The sequence below is a fragment of the Mirounga leonina genome, unplaced genomic scaffold (genome assembly GCF_011800145.1).
Source record: "Mirounga leonina isolate KUSES-001 unplaced genomic scaffold, KU_Mleo_1.0 Mir_178, whole genome shotgun sequence".
In the NCBI taxonomy this organism is placed as follows: domain Eukaryota; kingdom Metazoa; phylum Chordata; class Mammalia; order Carnivora; family Phocidae; genus Mirounga; species Mirounga leonina.
In genome coordinates this window covers 27,534,735-27,552,335 of record NW_023270464.1, presented here as the reverse complement: position 1 = coordinate 27,552,335, position 17,601 = coordinate 27,534,735, and the positions used below count along the sequence as shown (strand labels likewise).

The 17,601-nt window shown below is 60.4% G+C and overlaps 1 protein-coding gene across 4 annotated transcripts in view; it reads left to right on the top strand.

Annotated features, from left to right (window-relative positions):
* The first annotated feature begins 842 nt into the window (after positions 1–842).
* The window catches only part of FAH (fumarylacetoacetate hydrolase), a 25,442-nt gene continuing 8,683 nt past the window's right edge, over positions 843–17,601 (top strand). For 3 of the 4 annotated variants that reach the window (XR_004682675.1, XR_004682676.1, XM_035024274.1), the window contains exons 1-10: positions 845–1,007; positions 5,006–5,116; positions 5,758–5,879; positions 6,325–6,374; positions 8,711–8,801; positions 11,418–11,515; positions 11,624–11,676; positions 14,495–14,594; positions 15,330–15,460; positions 16,754–16,829. Coding sequence is in view for 2 of the 4 variants with exons in the window: in XM_035024274.1 (XP_034880165.1) it covers positions 927–1,007; positions 5,006–5,116; positions 5,758–5,879; positions 6,325–6,374; positions 8,711–8,801; positions 11,418–11,515; positions 11,624–11,676; positions 14,495–14,594; positions 15,330–15,460; positions 16,754–16,829 (913 nt within the window). In the remaining 2 variants the exon portion in view is untranslated. Of the gene's footprint in view, positions 1,008–5,005; positions 5,117–5,757; positions 5,880–6,324; positions 6,375–8,710; positions 8,802–11,417; positions 11,516–11,623; positions 11,677–14,494; positions 14,595–15,329; positions 15,461–16,753; positions 16,830–17,601 lie in introns of all 4 variants that reach the window. The other variant, XM_035024273.1, reaches the window with a different exon arrangement.

The following is a 17,601-nucleotide window of genomic DNA, read 5'->3' as shown; positions in this document are numbered from 1 at the left end:
AGGACAAAGCCTGGGCAGCAGAAGGAGCTTAAGTGGCTTGTCCGAGGTCAAACAGCTTGTCAGCATCATTTTAACATCAGAATGTGAAATAGCAGGTGAGCTATACTTTTTATACCCAATTCCCATTAATTTCAGCCTTTCAAAGGCACGCCTGTCCCTGTGGCCCCGAGTGGGAGTGTCGCAGCTGGCGGGTCAGCAGGACTCCTGCTGGCAGGACTCTCTGAGCCAGGGGGGTCGCGTCCACGGCGTCCCGGCAGCCCTCGGGACTTCGCGGAGCCCAGGGGGTGGGAGGGGTGCACAGGGCTGGGGTCACCCAGGGCGGAGCCTCCAGTGCCAGGTGGGGGCTGCTGGGGGTGGGCCCAGGGCCGGGTAGCTGGAGTGGTGGGCAGCTGGAGCCCTGTCTCAGGGGGCCAGGGCTCTGCGGGCGGGAAGCCTGTGCGGGGCGGCGAGGTCCGGGGAGCGTTCCGCAGAGGGTCGCTGCGGGTCCCTGCGAGCTTGGGGCAGGCGCGGGGCCGCGGGGCCGCGGGGGGCGGAGCGTGGAGCTGCGGGGGGCGGAACCTTGGTGCCGCGGGGGCGGGGCCGGGGTGGAGCTGTGGAGCCGGGGGTGGAGCCACGGGGGCGGGGCCGGGGTGGAGCTGTGGGGCCGTGGAGCCAGGGACGGAGCCGTGGAGCCGCGGGGGAGGAGCCAGGGGGTGGAGCCTTGGTGCGACGGGGCGGGGCCGGGGTGGAGCTGTGGAGCCAGGGGTGGAGCCAGGGGGTGGAGCCACGGGGGCGGGGCCGGGGTGGAACTGCGGGGTCGTGGGGGCGGAGCCCTGGGGGTGGAGCCTCGGGGGCGGGGCCTTGGGGTCGGGAGCTGAACTAGCTGGAGTGCGATCCGGCCTGACCCAGCCGAGTGCAGCCCGCGGCCCTGCTCCTTACTGGCCAGCATGTCCTTCGTCGCGGTGGCCGAGGATTCTGACTTCCCCATCCACAACCTGCCCTACGGCGTCTTTTCCACCCCAGCCAACGTGAGCTGCTGCGCTCGGCCTCCGGGTGGGGACGGGAGGGTGCCCCCTCCACTGGGACCCCCGCCCCAATCCCCGACACCGGTGGCCAGTACCCACCAGGCAGGACGCCGGCCTGTGGTTCCCCTGCCCGACGCGCCACGTGGAGGCCCCCGGGGTCACTGGGGGGCCGTGTTTCCCCTGCCCGACGCGCCCCGCGGAGGCAACCCCTCCCCCCAGGTCACTGGGGGCAGGGGGAGTGAGATGGGGGCGGTTGGAGGCTCTGGGGCTGTCTGTTGAGGAGCCTGTGGTGCCCAGTGTATGTGGGTCCGAATCCCGCCTGGTAACTTTCTAGATGTGCACGTAATTGAGCCTCTGGGCCTCAGTTTGGGCGGGTTCGTGTGGGATGAAACAGAACCTGCAGGTGTCTCTCCCAGGCAAGCAGAGCAAGTCCGATTATTGAGTTGGTTTTTTTTAAGATTTTAATTTTTTTTTTTTTTTTTTTTTTTGCGCGCGCTTGTGAGAGAGAGAAAGAGAGAGAGCGCTCGCTCAAGCAGGAGCTGGGGGAGGGGCAGAGGGAGAGGGAGGAGCAGGTTCCTGGCTGATCAGGGAGCCCGATGCGGGGCTCGATCCCGGGACCCTGGGATCATGACCTGAGCCGAAGGCAGACGCTTAATTGACTGGGCCACCCAGGCGCCCCAAAGTCTGATTATTGGTGCTGAGCAGTTGAAGCGCCTGGTCCTACTGCTTCCTCAAGTCACTGGGGTTTCCTGCCCCCAAGACACTATGTTATGGCTGCTTGTTCATCTCGCGGGTTAGACCTTAACACTAGGACCGGGGGAATGCTGAGGACCTCAACATTTTTAGTAGCTTAGAGGGATGAGCACGTTTGCTGGCCTTGAGCTGTGGGCTCGGAGATGTCAAGTTAATCTGCCTCCAGCTAGAATTCTTTGAGCTCGTGGGGTGGGCTCCCAGGCATTCCCTTGCTCATTGGAAGAAGCCCTTTGGACAGAAAAAGGAGCTTTCACTTAGTAAGTATAGTCTGCCCCTTCCTCCATGGCGGATCTTTGACCCCCAAGTGGCTGGACTTCTGTGGGCCTGCCTGCCGCAAATGCCTCGGTCTACAAGAGCCAATGTGTGGTTTCACAATGGCCAGGCCTGGGCAAACATTGCGAGGACACAGAAAGTTAACTCGCAGTCCCCTAGAGGGACAGGAATACAATGAGGCAGGTTAACCCTTGACCTGTGTTAGCCAACAACACTCTGGAATGAGTGCCCCTTGGAGGGTGGCTGGTGGCCTTTGGACCCCAGGCCCCTGTTGCTGGTGCAGGGACAGCCACTGGGGAGGCCTGGACACAGAGCCCCTTCCAGGGGCCCTCTGAAAAGCACACAGCCCCTCTGGCTTTCCGGAAGGCTCGGGGCGTGGGTGTGGGAACAGGCCTCATCTTAAGCTGTCCTGCCCTCAGTGGACACGGCAGGGTCGCCACTGCCTCTCTCCCCTGCACACCAGCAGCCAGCTCTTCATAATTTGGGTGGAACACTAGTGAATCAATCCCGTCATTACTTCATTCATTCTTTTATTCAGGGAATGCCTAAGAACCCCAACTCTGGGCCATACTCTGGGAGGGGGGTCGGGGATCGAAGACACACGAGACACCCTCCCCCCATCTCGGGGTGCTCATGGATTGGCAGAACGCAGGAAGCTTTGTCTGTGAAGACGGGGATGATGGCCTCGGCGATGGGGGTGCCGCCCGTGGTGGTCTGCAGCCGATGGCCAAGTTGTTAGAGTCCCTGTAGTCTGGCCCTGCCTCTGCCTGCTGCCGTCTGCTCTTTCCAACCACACGGGCTGCTGTTCAGTTTCTGGACCATTCTAAGAGCCTTTTTCCGCCTCAGGACCTTAGCACGTATTGTTTCATCTGTCTGGAATACTCTTCCTTCCACTCTGTGCAGGCCTAATTCCCTCTCACTCTCCAGGACTCAGAGACACATCCCTTAAGCACCCTCACTGAACGAGCTCCCTGCTGCACCCAGCCACACCCACTGCCTGTCGCCGCACCCTGTGCCCATTGCCTTTGCGTCCGGATGGCCCACACCAATCCCTCCTCTGTCCCTGGTGCTTTAGCGGCCGTCGTGTCCTGCTGGCGTGGAGAAGAGGCTTCGTAGTTGTTTTGTCTGAATGGATGTCTGCCCTGTGTCTGGCCTCGTGATAAGAGATTTACAGATACTAATTGAACTCCCACAGCAAACCTGCTGTTAAGTTACTGTCCCCATTTCATGGAGGAGGAAACTGAGGCTCAGAATGGCTAAGAACCCCGCCACAGGTCTCACAGCCAGTCAGGACAGAACTGGGGCTGGACCCCACATGGGAGAGCTTCCAAACCCCATGCTGGGAGTGGGGTAAAGCTTTCCTCTGGACAGCTGTCTATCAGATACGACCCGGAGGCAATGCACATGCATTCTCTTACAGTCAGACCAGTGGGGTGTCTCTTCTGAATTTGTCTCCCTCACATTAGGCAGGGGACCCTGAGCCCTCAGAGGACTAGGGACGCCTCCCAAGGGACAGGATGGTGAGTGACGAACGGGTGGGGACTCAGGGGCCCTGGATCCCAGCCAGGAGCCCCTTCCCATCTAGCACTGAAAAATTCAGCTCCCCGAATTTATTGTTTTTATTTTTTATTTTTTTAAAGATTTCATTTTTAAGCAATCTCCACACCCAACGTGGAACTCGAACTCACAACCCCGAGATCAAGAGTCACACGTTCTACCGATGAAGCCAGCCAAGCGCCCTTAAAGTAGACAGCCCCTGTTTTTGGGGGTCCTCAGGTCATAGCTGGGCGCACAAGGGCAACTTCTGGGCTTTGCTTACAGCTGGGGAAGCTGGCCCCAAGCTCGTCACTAGGTTGCTCGGTGGTGTTGGTTCCTTCCTACCTTCAATGGGCCTGGAGGCCAGGGTCAGAAAATGGTTCCAGGGTCTGCCCTGCACACCCCGTGGGGGTGGCCACTGGGGTCCAGGTGCTCATCAGTTGTGTCCGTTGCCATTTACCGGAGGGGGAGACTGAGGCCCAAGGAGTCAGCAGTGCCTCGGGAAAGGAGTAGCCAGGTCCCCCAGGCAGGGCCGGGTGAGGGTGTGGCTCTGGTCTGCCCCGGTCCCTGAGCCCGACGTGCACCGGGAGATGGCCACCTCCTCTTAGCCTGCTGAAATGAGCAGCCAGCGGGGAGAAGGCCAGCCTGTCATCCCACCTCTAGGCTCTCTGGAGCCGAGATGGCAAAGCTGGTCACCCGGGAGAGCTGGGAGCTCGGCTCAGGGCAGGGCTCCCGGAGGTCGGGTCTCCGGTTCTTCGCCGACCAGCAAAGCTCAGGGTCTTGGAGCGAAGGCCAAGAATCAGAGCTGATGCTGGGATTTTATGTCGTGGCAAGGAACTCCCCTGCACGTTCTGAGCCGCGTGGCTTGGTGGTCCCTCATGACCTGAGCTCTGCCCTGTTTGAGCCAGAGCAGGCCTCATTCATCCAAGCCCCTGGCCCTCAGCACTGTGCCTGGGGTGCTCTCTGCTCTGCTGTGCAAAGAAATTCCCCCGAGGGAAGGCCTAGGTCAATTCTGGGAAATAATCCAGTGGCTCGGTGAGGTGGTGAGCTCCTCATCACCAGAGGCATTCAAGCAGTACCTGAGGAACTTCTCTGGGGACTTTGCCTCCATAAGGGGCTTGGACTAGGCCACTTGCACCTTCTCCTTTCCAAGGGATGTTGGATTTATTTCCCATGCAGCGAATATAGATTCTTTTCTTGTCCTAGAAGCAGAGAGGGTCCCAGGTTCTGCTGGGGCAGAGATCCCTGGGGCAATCTCAGTCCACAGGGAGACAAAGGGAGTTGGGGTCAGGTGCTAAGGATCCAGTTCTTCAGTCCCTCTCCTTAGAGGGCCATCTAAAGGGGGGACCCACGGGCTCTTCACTAGACAGATTTTTCGGGTAAAGAACCAAGGCTGGCCAAGGCCTTCCCCAGTGCTGACCATGCCGTCTCCCTCGCAGCCAAGGCCGAGGATCGGCGTGGCCATTGGCGACCAGATCCTGGACCTCAGCGTCATTAAGCACCTCTTCACCGGGCCTGTCCTCTCCAAACACCAGGATGTCTTCGATCAGGTAGGACTCCGTGACATGGCGTGTCTACTGGATTTGTTACAAATGCCACCAGCTGGGAGTCAGCCTGAAGTCCGTGTCCCTGTGGGATGGGCGTGGCGCTGTGATGTCATCTCCCGTTCCGTGGGCCAGGACGGAGGACGGTGTTTATCGAGCACCTCCTGTGTGCCGGGAGTTCCACACACGTCTCCCGTCCGGTCCTCACAACGACCATCTGGCGCAGGACTTGGGTCCTCAGTAGATGGTGGGGATTTCATCTGAAATGAGCCACGATTCCCCGCGTCACGTGCCTCCAAGTATTGGAGCCCCTGGGCTACGGTGCTGCCCCTGTCCCACCACCACGGCTAAGAACCTCACAGCCTAGCTGGAGGGGTGCGTGGGGACTGAGCCACCACAGATGGAGGGTGTGCTTCCGTGGCAGGAACGCAGCCCCCTCCAGCGGCACCCCAGGCCCCGTGTCCCCGGCAGCACCCCACACAGTGGCTCCCAGCCTCTGCCGACCGCGCGCAAACCCGGGGGCGGGGGCGACGCTTTCCCAGCTCCAGGGGCAGAGAGAAGGCCCTGGCAGTGCGAGGGCCCAGAGGTGGCCGGCCTCTCTCCACGGCCTCTCGCATGTGCCGTCCGCCCTCTCTGTCCCCGTGTAGCCCACTCTCAACAGCTTCATGGGCCTGGGCCAGGCTGCCTGGAAGGAGGCGAGAACGTTCTTGCAGAACCTGCTGTCCACCAGCCATGCCAGGCTCCGAGACGACACGGAGCTTCGGAGACGGTGAGGGGCCCGCGGACGTAGGCGGGTGGCGAGGGGACAGTGCGGTGGTCAGGGCCATTCTGAGCCACGGCTTGGCTGCCTCCGTCTCCTCCAGCCCCTGCCTCCGCTGCATATTGGTGGTGGGGCTCTGGGCCAACGGGGAGGACCCGTGTGCCCCGACTGGAGGGTCCCCCCCGGGTCCAGCCCACTCCTCATCAGCACCTTCGTGTCCGTGTCTGGTTTCCAGAGAAGGAGTAATTTGGCCTGTTTTCTAGAGAGGAAAGTAGGAGCAGGGAGGAGGCATCATGGCTCTTGTGGGTACAGGCCCTCCCCAGGGTGGCCCACTGCAGCCCAGCCTGGCCGCGGGCCAACCCGAGACCGTGAGCAGGGGCTGAGCCTGCAGTGGGCGGCCAGAGCACGGACCCCGCTTCGTGCTTGACCTTGAAGCCCTGGTTCTGTGTTGCAGTGCGTTCACTGCCCAGGCTTCTGCTGTGATGCACCTGCCGGCCACCATAGGTACGTACGGTCCCTGTACCTGAGCAGCTCAGTGGGCCACGACGCCTGGCGGGGTGCCGGGGGCCTGCTGCCTGCCGGTGGGGGCAGCAGGGCGGGGTTCTGGGCTCTAGCCCCTGCGCTCCACGGACCCAGGCCAGTCCGAAAGCCAGAGCCCTCGCTGGGGGGTTGCCGGCTGCTGGTATTTGCAGTCGGCCCTGGAGCCCTTCACAGCAAGTCGCTCTGTCCGCGAGGCTGCAGGACGTGCTCCCAGCTCATCTGTGAGTCTGAGGCGGGGGTGTGAGGAAAGAGGGTCCTAGAGAGCCCCCGTCTGAACCCTCGGCAGTGAGTCTGATGGAAGTTTCAACCAGCAAGTTGCAGTTGTGCAAACTCCCTTAGCTGAAGCAGAGGGAGGCCCTGCACCCTTGTCTCCCAGCCCCAGGGTGCTGGTACACCTTGCTCTCAGAGGCTTCCGGAATCCGGGGCTGCGGGGCCCTGGCGGGGCTTGTGCTGTGTTCTGCGGCCTGCATCCTTCCTGGTGGAGAATGTCCTTCCAAAGGACAGGGGGACAGGGGCACGAGTCGGGACTTACTCCATCCTAGGGTTTGAGGGTTAAAGCAGCTGATGTGTGCAGAGCACAGAGCTCCGGTCAAACTGCGCGTGTCCTAAGAAGCCCCCTCCCCACAGGGCACACCCCCCCCCCATTGTAGGACACTGTCTGGAGAGTTTGGGGCCGTCTGAGGACTGGTGCAGCCCGGCCCCCCGGCCCGGTCCTGAAACGCCAGCCCCTCGGCCCCTGCGCCCACTCCAGGCGACCACCGTCCGTCCATCTCTAGTCTTACCTCCTCTAGAAGCTTCATGGAGAGAGAATCACACTGTGCATAAGCCTTCGTGTCCCTCCTAACCGGCATGTCCCCCCAATACCACCCTTACTCTTTCCCTTATGTTTCTTGTAACCTATGTTTTTTATTAAGGAAAAATAAGCTTTTAGTTAAGGCGATCTTATAAACACGTCTTTAAATTGTGGTAAATTACACATAACATAACATTTACCATCTGAACGATTTTGGCGTACGATTCGGTAGCATCGGGTACAGGACACTGTCGCGCCTGTCAGCGCGAGCTTCTGGACCCGCGCACCTGCCCCCGGGGGTGGGGGGCTTCCTGTCTGCACCTCGCGCCCCGCCACCCTTCCCAGCCCCTTGCCAGCGACCACAATGCAGACTTATGCACATGTATTGAAGATGGACAAGCGGTGGGAACTCTGAGGTGACCCTTTGTGACCGGCTGTGCGGTGGGCTCCTGCCAGGGCCCTGGGGTCTCCCTGCCGAACGTGCGGCCCCGAGTTCCTCCGTCCGGAGTGGGTGCTGGAGGGATACACACCTGCCCCACTCTTCGTGGTTTAGAAGGCACCATCTTACGGTTTTTTGAAGGACTATTATGTGAAAAAGATTCTTTCTTTGAGCCTGTTGAGTTGGAATACCCACAGCAGGGCCACAGGGACCCCCACACTGGCAAAGGGGCACTTCTATTTGGGGCCCACTGTATGCCGGGCATTAGGATAAGTACTTTATTGATTTATTTATTAAAGATCTATAAGTAATCTCTACTCCCGATGTGGGGCTTGAACTCATGGCCCTGAGATCACGAGTCGTACTCCCCTCCCCGAGCCAGCCGGACGCCCCCCGTGATCCGCACTTTATTTTGTTATTTCCTGCCCTGTAAGGCTCTGCCCCTGAGTGGGACCTTTCCTGTTCCTGGTTACGGATTTCTTCTTCCCAAGCATCCCTCAGCTCTTACCTCTGGGATCGGGACCGTGAAGGCCGTGCGCCCCCCGCTCCACCTCCAGGCCCGTAGCACCTGTGTCCTCCTCCCCCTCCTCCCCCCCACCCTCCTCTCCTCCCCTCCTCCTCCTCTTCCTCCTGGAGCAGTCCTGCCAGAGAGAGTGGGGGAAAGGGCCTCAAAGTGTTGCCAGGATTTGGACCCAGACAAATGCGGGAGAGAAGCCGTGTAGGTGGCAGGTGCGGCTCAAGCAAAGGCGTGCAGAGCAGAGCCCTGGGTCGGGCGTGCGGAGGTGGGAAGCCCCGGGAAGGGGAGGGGTGTCCGCGGTCTATTTCAGACAGTCTTGGCTGCTCGTTCCTTGTTTCTTTCTCAGAGGAGAGTTCTCAAAACAAATTGTGAGTGAGGCTCGATTGTGTTGCATTTGCATCGCGCCGAGGGCTGCGCTCTCGGGACCGGGCATGGCCGAGACGCCTGCACGCTTGCCTCCTCCTCCGGCTCCGGCTGGGCCCCGTCCCTGAGACCAGCCTGCCCTGGCTGGGCAGCTGCCACCGCGAGGATCTCTCGTGTCTCCCCTGCAGGTGACTACACGGACTTCTACTCCTCCCGGCACCACGCCACCAACGTGGGGATCATGTTCCGCGGCAAGGAGAACGCCTTGATGCCGAATTGGTATGTTGGGGCCCAGAGTGTGATCAGTGTTTCCTTTCCCAGCAGCACGTTTCCCCAGGGTCGAGAGACCGGGGCGGGGGGAGGGGGGACCCCCATGCCTGGGATCCACTACTTCCAGAAACAGAGGGACCGCCCCTCTGTCCCTCAAGCCCCTTCGTCCAGAGAACATGGTTGGAGTTCGTCCTCGAGCGTGTACGGTCCTTCTAGGCTCCTTCCTTCGTAAGCCGTGTCTTCCTGCTCTGTGGGCACGCCTCGAATCCTAGCCTTCTCCATGCCTGGAACTTTCTGGTGCCTGAGAATCCTCAAGTGCGCCCATGCTCTTTATCAAAGTGCAGTCAGCGCACAGCGTGAGCCGTTTCTGGGATCCGCACAGGGGCTCGTGGGTCTCCAAGCCTGTGCCCACCCTTAGCCCCGTTTCACGGGAGCAAAAACAGGCCGAGGAGGGTTGACTTGCCCGAGGACAGACAGGGCCAGAGGCGGCTCCTAATTCCCAGGTCGAGGATCCTTGAGCCCGGATCCTTGCCCTTTTGTTCCGTGTTGTCCGCTGGATGTGGTGGTTACTCAGAACACGGTGGCAGGCACGGAGCCCAGGCCGGGGAATGTCTGTCAGGATCAAGACGAGGAAGGCTGAGGGAAAGAGACAGCAGGTTAATGACCCAGAGAAGTGAAGCCACAAGGCCAAGGTTGCAGAGCAGGGCAGGGGAGTCTGGGAGAGCAGGTGCGCAGACAGACCAGGCTCTGCCCCGTGCAGGCAGGTGAGAGCAAACAGCTTCTCTCCGGATGTTTGAGGCGAGGTGGCCCACGCTGTGCCTTTTTCACTCTCTGCATATATCCTTTATTATACGGGGAATGTGTGCACATTGTGATTGAGCCGGGCTCGCCCTCCGGGGCCCACCCTCCGGGGGCCCCCGAGTCCCTCCTCCCGGGGCCCAAACTCTTGTCCGTTTTCCATATTCTTCCGCAGACATTCCAGCTTCTCTGTACCGACCCTGCTCCCTTACTAATTTGAAAGAATGTTTTATATGTAATAGAAATGAACCCTCTGCTGTCGTGCATCGTAAATACTTTCTCTCAGCGTGGCATCTTTTTACTTTGCTCTTTCCCCATACAGAAGCTTTACCCAAAGTCAAACATGTCCATCATTTTTTTAAATGACATTGGCTTTCATGTCATCCTGAGGCTTTTTCGGGCCCAAGAACTTGAAGACGGTCTTTGTGCTTTGCCCCTAGCACTTCCTGTAGCTTCACTTTGTGCAGATGTAGATGTGTACCCCGCCTGAAGTTCCCCGTCTGCGTGACGGGAGGTGTGGGCCTGGACCCGTCTCCTGGACGCCCGTATGATTGTTCTAAACCAGGGGCTCATGATGACAGAAATGAATACCTCAGGGCTTGGGGGGGGCCGGAGCCTGGGGCGAGGTTCCAGCCGGGCTGCGCTCCCTCTGAGCCTCCAGGGGACAGTCTGTGCCCTTGCTTCTCCAGCTCCTGGAGGCTGCAGGCAACCCGGGCCTGACTGCCGGGCCTCCTGTGTCGCTGGATTTAGGGCTCCCCTGGATGATCCTGGATGACCTCATCTCACGACCCTTAACGCAGACCCTTTCCCACAATAAGGTCACCTTCCCATTTTCTGGGGGACGGGACGTGGACAAAATCTTTCGGGGAGCCCACTGTAAGGTCTGACTCGTGCAGACATGAGCAGTCTGTCCGTCACGTGCTGCGCTGTGACCTACGCTCAGGGCTCGGATCGCTTGGCTGTCCATTCCTAGCGCACCAGAATATTTTAAATCGCTTTACTATGTGTTTTGGTATTTGGGAGCACTTTCCTTTTTCACTTCCTCTGCTGCTCTTCTGTCTTAGAGACCGAGCTGTTGGCAGTGTTCCCGCTGCCCCGCGCAGCTCTGCCGTCAGACCGGCCGGGTCGGACGCCCAGGGCCAGCGTGCCACACTGGGTGACCTCGGCCAAGGCCCGGACGCTCTCCTCTCTGCTCCGGGCTGAGTTTGCGCCAGCACCTCGGGGGGGAGGGTCCGGGAGGAGTCTGAAGAGGGACCCTGCGTGGTGCCGGCCTGTTCTGAGCGCGGTGTGTGCGTGGAGACCATTACTGTTCCCCGCGGGGGGAGCGGCGTTGGCACCATGGTGGTGCTGGGCACCAGGATGGGGGCACCCCTGTGAGGTGCCCAGCTCTGCAGCACCAAGTGCACTCACACTGGGGTGCACCCGTCAGCACCATCCACCCCCAGAACTCTCTCATGTTGGACAGCTGACGCTCTTCCCCGTTTAGCACCAGCTCGCCAGGCCCCTGCCCCGGCTCTGTCCACGACAGCGCGGAAGCAGGATCGTGCTGGTCTTTCTGAGCCGGGCACGTGGTGTCGCTGAGGCTCGCCGGGTCAGGGCGTGGGCCGGTGCTTCCGCCCACTTAGTGCTCGCCGGGTGGCCCTCGTGCATGGTGCGTGTAGACCCCACTTTGCTTATCTCTTTGCCCGTGGATGGATGCTTGGGACTACCTTTTGGTTTTGGAACCATGTGTATATGTGTGGACTCCTTTTTGTTTTTAATTTTGAAAACTGTAGAAATTCATTTTGCGGCGTGTAACGGTCGGGCGTCCTTCCTCCCCTTTCTCAGGCTGCACATTCCCGTGGGCTACCACGGCCGCGCCTCCTCCGTCGTGGTGTCCGGCACCCCGATCCGCAGGCCCATGGGGCAGATGAGCCCCGATGACTGTAAGTGGCCCCAGCGCCCAGGCCTCCCTGGTCCCCGCTCTATGTGCCCACGCGGCCGGTTCCGGGGCCCGGCACCCACCACAGCCTCTCTCTCCTGCCCGCTTGCAGCTAAGCCTCCTGTCTATGGCGCCTGCAAGCTGTTGGACATGGAGCTGGAGATGGTAAGCCAGGCCGCTCTCTGTGCGGGCGTCCCGCGGGAGTGCTCCCCGGAAGGGCTGCCCGGGCTCCCCGCCCGGCCATCCCAGGGACGGTCTATCCTCACACAGCTTCCGTGTTTGTGAACTTGCTAAGAGCTAATCAGTAACTCCCCCGCAGCATCCCAGAGCTTGCAGGGGTCACGGGCGGACACGCACAGAGTGGCAGAGAATCAGAGTCCCCAATGTGTGTGTGCCATGCTCTGCCTTCTTGGTCCAGCTCAGACTGGACACGTGCTCTTCTCACTACTGAAAGCCACCTGGTTTTGTATCCTTTTTTTTTTTTAAGATTTTATTTATTTATTTGACAGAGAGAGAGAAAGCGCGAGAGAGGGAACACAAGCAGGGGGAGTGGGGGAGGGAGAAGCAGGCTTCCCGCCGAGCAGGGAGCCCGATGTGGGGCTCAATCCCAGGACCCTGGGATCATGACCAGAGCCGAAGGCAGACACTTAACGACTGAGCCACCCAGGCGCCCCAAGATTTTTTTTTTTAAGATTTTATTTATTTGACACAGAGAGAGAGAGAGAGAGCACAAGCAGGGGGAGCGGCAGACAGAGGGAGAAGCAGGCTTCCCACCGAGCAGGGAGCCCGATGCGGGGCTCGGTCCCAGGACCCTGGGACCATGACCTGAGCCGAAGGCAGACGCTTAACGACTGAGCCACCCAGGCGCCCCTTGTTTTGTATCTTTGTGCTTCTTTAGGGGGTGCTTTCACTGTTTCAGTTACCCCTCGAGTGTAGGGCCGTAGCATCATCTGGTGTTCGTGACGCGCCCTCCGGAGAACACATCCGTGCTGGACAGGCCGGCGCTCATGCGTTCGTATTCCTGAGTCCGCAGTAGATGTTGGACAAGGTGCCTGTCTAAGGACAGAAACGCACACGAAACAAGGTTAGGTATTGATTGGCTATGTAGGCCCTGTACTTTCCGTAGGAGCCGAGGGTCTGCACCTGCTATTTCCGCGTGTGTGTAGGTTCTATATCAATAGACAGTACATGACAAGGGTCACCTGACCCAGCCCCCCTGCAGCTGTGGTCGGGCCCACATAATCTCAGAACCGTGGCTGTTTTAGGCCTCCACAGGTTTTTAAATTAAGCTTTTCATTTTGAGATACTTGTAGAGTGACATCAGGTCATAAGAAATAACATGGAGAGGGCGCCTGGGTGGCTCAGTTGGTTGAGTGAGTGCCTTCGGCTCAGGTCATGATCCTGGAGTCCCGGGATCGAGTCCCGCGTCGGGCTCCCTGCTCGGCGGGGGGTCTGCTTCTCCCTCTGACCCTCCTCCCCTCATGTGCTCTCTCTCTCTCATTCTCTCAAATAAATAAATAAAAGATTAAAAAAAAAAAAAAAGAAAGAACATGGAGAGATCCCAAACACCTCCCCCACACACACTCTGCCCCAGGGGTAGCGTCCTGCACGGCGGTACCTACCATCGCTTCACCCCCAGGACGCTGACATTCATCCCTGAGGACCCCTCATGCTGCAGGGCTGTGCATTTTACCAGGGACACTGAACTCTGGGAAGTCCCTGAGGCAGGGGGACGAAGACATTGAGGGGGGAGGAGCTGAACTGGACGGAGGACTCTGGTGCAGCTCGCTGGGTGGTCAGAGGGTGGGCAGCGGAGCCAGGCCCAGTGGGGGGACGTGCAGACAGGCAGGTGGTGGGGGGCTTCCCACCATCAGCACCCGTGGGTTTGGGTGATGTCCCGGGGAGCTCTGAGTGTCTCCTTGTGGCAGGTGGAGGAGAAGGGGTTGTCGGCCACCTGGTAGGGCCATGACACTGGGAAGCCAGGGCTGGTTGGAGGCAGGCTGGAGCTCCCTGTCCCTCCAGTCCTGCCCTATGATTCTTGGGGTTCCATCCAGAGGCAAGAACGTGTGGGCACTTCCAAATAACAAGGCCTTCCCAGCCAACCCTCTGTTTCCTGCAGTGAGGGTGCCACACAGACCCCAGGAGGAGGTCTGCCAGCCCAGAGGCACTGGAGCGGGGCCGTCTGCAGGCCGATTGTCCTGTTGGGGGTGGACAGCAAGCCGAGTAGAGGCAGAAAATCAGTGTGCAGAGAGACGGTGCAGGGTGGGGAGCACAGATGATCTGCACTTGATATGATAAGATTCTATAGAGATTGGTGCCCGTGGGTTTTTTTTTTTAATTTTGATTAAAAGATTTGCAGTGTTTAAACACTGTCACAGAACAAATCAAACTGTGACAGGTTTTGCAAATGTCATGGCTGATTGTGTGTGTGCCTGACAGTTATTTTCCCCGTTTCTTCCTGCGAGGATGTTTCGGGATTCTGCTGGTTCCCGAGCACCATGTTGGTGACGTCTCTCCGCAGAGGGGGAGGGTTCCAGGTGGGGGTGCGGGAGATGCCCCCTCTGGGCCTCCTGGCTGCATTATGGATCCAGGCAGGCTTCTGATTTAATGACACAAGTACAAACCCAGATATTTCTGGCTCCCATAAGCCCGGTGTAGCTGTCAGATCCTGAAATGCAGCGTGTGGGGTGTGTGCGGGGGTGCAAGGGAAGGAGCAGAGTGGCCTGGGGCTTGCTGAGGGAGGGAGTGGGGCTGCCACGGGGTTGGAGTGGTCCGGAGGCCGTGGGTGGCGCCAGCATCCTGCCTCTCCCCGCTCTCCCGAGGTGACCCGCTGCCCGCTCGAGTGCATTCATGACTTAGAATTGGATTCGTAGCCTGGCCAGGTCCCCGGTGGCAGTCCTGGTCCCTGGCCCGGGTTTGGAAATGCCCGACCTCTGCCCTCCAGCCCAGTGCCCCGACTCTAATCAACTTTCCCCCACGTCAGGCTTTCTTTGTAGGCCCTGGGAACAACTTTGGAGAGCCGATCCCCATTTCCAGGGCCCACGAGCACATTTTTGGAATGGTTCTTATGAACGACTGGAGCGGTAATTATTGGGGTGTGGGCGTGCTGAGGTCGGGCTCACGGCGCCCCCTGCTCTCGCTGAAGACTGGGTGTTGGGGACCCTGTCTCAGAAGCCGTGGATGGTTTCGGGGTCTGGTGCTGGCCGGAGGTGGGGAGCGCGGCTCGGGTGTCACGCAGACTTCTCAGCTCTGAGTCCTGGGCCAGTTACCTCCCCGTTCTGATCTCCTGTGCTCCTGTAAGTCAACCAGGGACAAGGCAGACATCACAGCTGACGTTTGTGAGCACCTCTGTGCCGAACACCCACAAGGTCTGGTAACCTTAGTATCCCCCTTTCACAGGTGAGGAACTGAGGCACAGAGAGATTGCAGTTATTGCTGAGCTGAGATTTCAAACTAAAGCAGCTCAGTGTCCCAGCGGCTCCCGACCCCTACGCCTCATGTCTGAGTGCCGGGAAGTGTCTGCCCTCCCCCCCCGCCAGGGGGAGGATGAGCTTCCAGCCCCTTCCTGGGGGAATGCCTGCCTGCCCTTTGGTCATCCTTCTCTTTGCTGTAACCTGGCACAGTGACCTCAAAGGACCTCTGTCCTTGGCCCTGAATGCTGTTGCCCGTGGTCCCCGTGGTCCCCGTGGTTCCGGGCAGCCTGGCCGGGGTCAGGGCTCCATGCAGGACGGCGGTGCTCCTCGGTGGAGGGGCGGACGGAGCCTTGGGGCGAGGCCCTGGGCAGCCTTTGTAAACCCTGCTCGGCCCTTCTCTTGCAGCTCGGGACATTCAGAAGTGGGAGTATGTTCCTCTTGGGCCGTTCCTTGGCAAGAGTTTGGGAACCACTATCTCTCCGTGGGTGGTGCCCATGGAGGCCCTCATGCCCTTTGCCGTGCCCAACCCAGAGCAGGTAAGCATTCCCTCGGCGGGAAGCTGCACCCGGGCCCTGTGCTTCTGCGGCCGCTTGCCACCGGCCATCCACGCTGTCTGCATCTGCAGGGAAGCTCCGTGCCCCCCGCCTGCCCGTGTGCTGGGGGACCCCCTGCGTGGCCTCAGGCAGGCCTGGCACCAGTCATTCTGCCTGTGCTTTCCCTGCTCCCCGCCCATCTCTTGGGGGAAAACGCAGAATTCTGTACCCTTCGGAATCCTCTGAGGCCGGTTGGCAGGAAGAGAAGGGGTCCTGGCCAATGCCACCACCTTGCACAACTTCGCCAAGTTCTGTTCTGTGCGGGGGCGCCCCCTAGAGCCCAACTGGTAGAATGCAGCCTGGAGCCAGGCAACAGGGGGTCCTGATCCCAGCACCCTTTCCAGGGGCTCTGGCCTTGTGACCTCTCCAGCGTGGGCCCGTGGCAGCCCCCTGCTCTTCCCCGGCGCTCCATGCCCCTGCCTCCTGGGTCTCCCCGAGGCCTGCGATGCTCTCAGCCCTTTGCCGTCCACCCAACACCCTCCTGGGGCGCCTGCATCCACGCTGCCCCCCCACGCTCATGTCTGCTCTGCTCAAAGCACGCTTGGAGTCTTTCCCTGTGAGCCGATGCCTCACGAAGAGGCACCCTCATTCTTCCTTGCGGGCCGTGTTGCACCCCTCCTGCCCCTCCACACCGCCCTGTCTGTCTGCCTTCCCGGGAGCCAGACCTTCCCAAACACCTGCCCTGTGGGGTCTTCACAATGCTTGCTACCTCTGCCTGTTACTTATTTGATGTTTTCCTTTAAAGCAGCTCCCGTTTTTAAACTCAAATAATGTATTTAGAAAAGGAAGGTTTTTTGTTTGTTAGTTTGTTTTTACTTCATATCCCCATTGGTGTCACCAGCCACCAAGTTAATCCTAAAAAGAAACACGGAAGCGTTACAATCACCGCATCTTACTTGTGTGTTGCCCACTGCCGTGGGCTGCCACGTGGACTCCGTGGCCTGGCCATGGAGCTGCCTCCACGGGGCCTGCACCGACGGGGCTGCGCGTCCCTGCTCCCTGGCTTTCTGGGGCACCTCTGATCTGACCCCTGTGCCCTTGAGCTGCGGATGCTCCTCCCCCGGCTTCTCCCCAGCCTGGCGCAGGTGACCACCTGGTCCCTACTGTGCGGGGAGCTCCTTCTGCCTGGGGCTGGGGGCCCTGTGTGGGGTGGGGGGAGCAGGTGCTGGTGCGCTGGGGGCCCCCCGGGCCAGCGCCATCTGCCAGCCACCCCTGTGCTGTGCTCTGCCCTCACAGGACCCCAGGCCCCTGCCGTATCTCCGCCACGACCAGCCCTACTCGTTCGACATCAGCCTCTCCGTCACCCTGAAAGGTACTGTCATGGTGGGGGTGTGTGTGTCCAGGGCCTCAGTGGGCACAGGTGGCGGGGGCCGTTGCCCGATCGCCCCTGAGCTCGGTGGGTGGGGGCGGTGAGAGGGCGTCTCCTGCTGCGGCCGTGGAGCTGCGGGGATCCTGCAAAGGGAAAGAGGGGGACAGGATGCCCTTTGCTCGGAGGATACCACAGAAGCGCCCAGGACGTTTGCAGCCTGTCACTGCGCTCTCCACTCTCTGGGCCAGAAAGCACGGAGTCCGGGTCCTCCCTCCTCTGCCGGAATCCCCTCGTCGGACCCCAGCCAGGATCTGCCCAGCCTCCGCTCGCACACACCAGTGACCCCCCCCTCCTGTGCCCCATATTCCATCCGGGGCCTGGTGGAAAGCCTGGCTCTGCTCTCCGGGGCCGCGCAGTCGGTGCCCCACACCCCACCCTGGGTCGGCCCTGAGAGCCTCGCACACGGGGCCCACGTGCCCCGGACGCTCTTCTGCTTGACTCTGTTAATAAGCCCATAGAGCGTTCGTGTAAAGAATGTGGCTCCGCAGGCCGTGGCTGGGGTCCCCCCCGCCCCCGCTCAGCTGTGGGGGCTCCGCAGGCCGTGGCTGGGTTTCCCCCACCCCTGCTCAGCTGTGGGCTCCGCAGGTGGTGGCTGGGGTCCCCCCACCCCCGCTCAGCTGTGGGGGCTCCGCAGGCCGTGGCTGGGGTCCCCCCGCCCCTGCTCAGCTGTGGGGGCTCCGCAGGCCGTGGCTGGGGTCCCCCCCGCCCCCGCTCA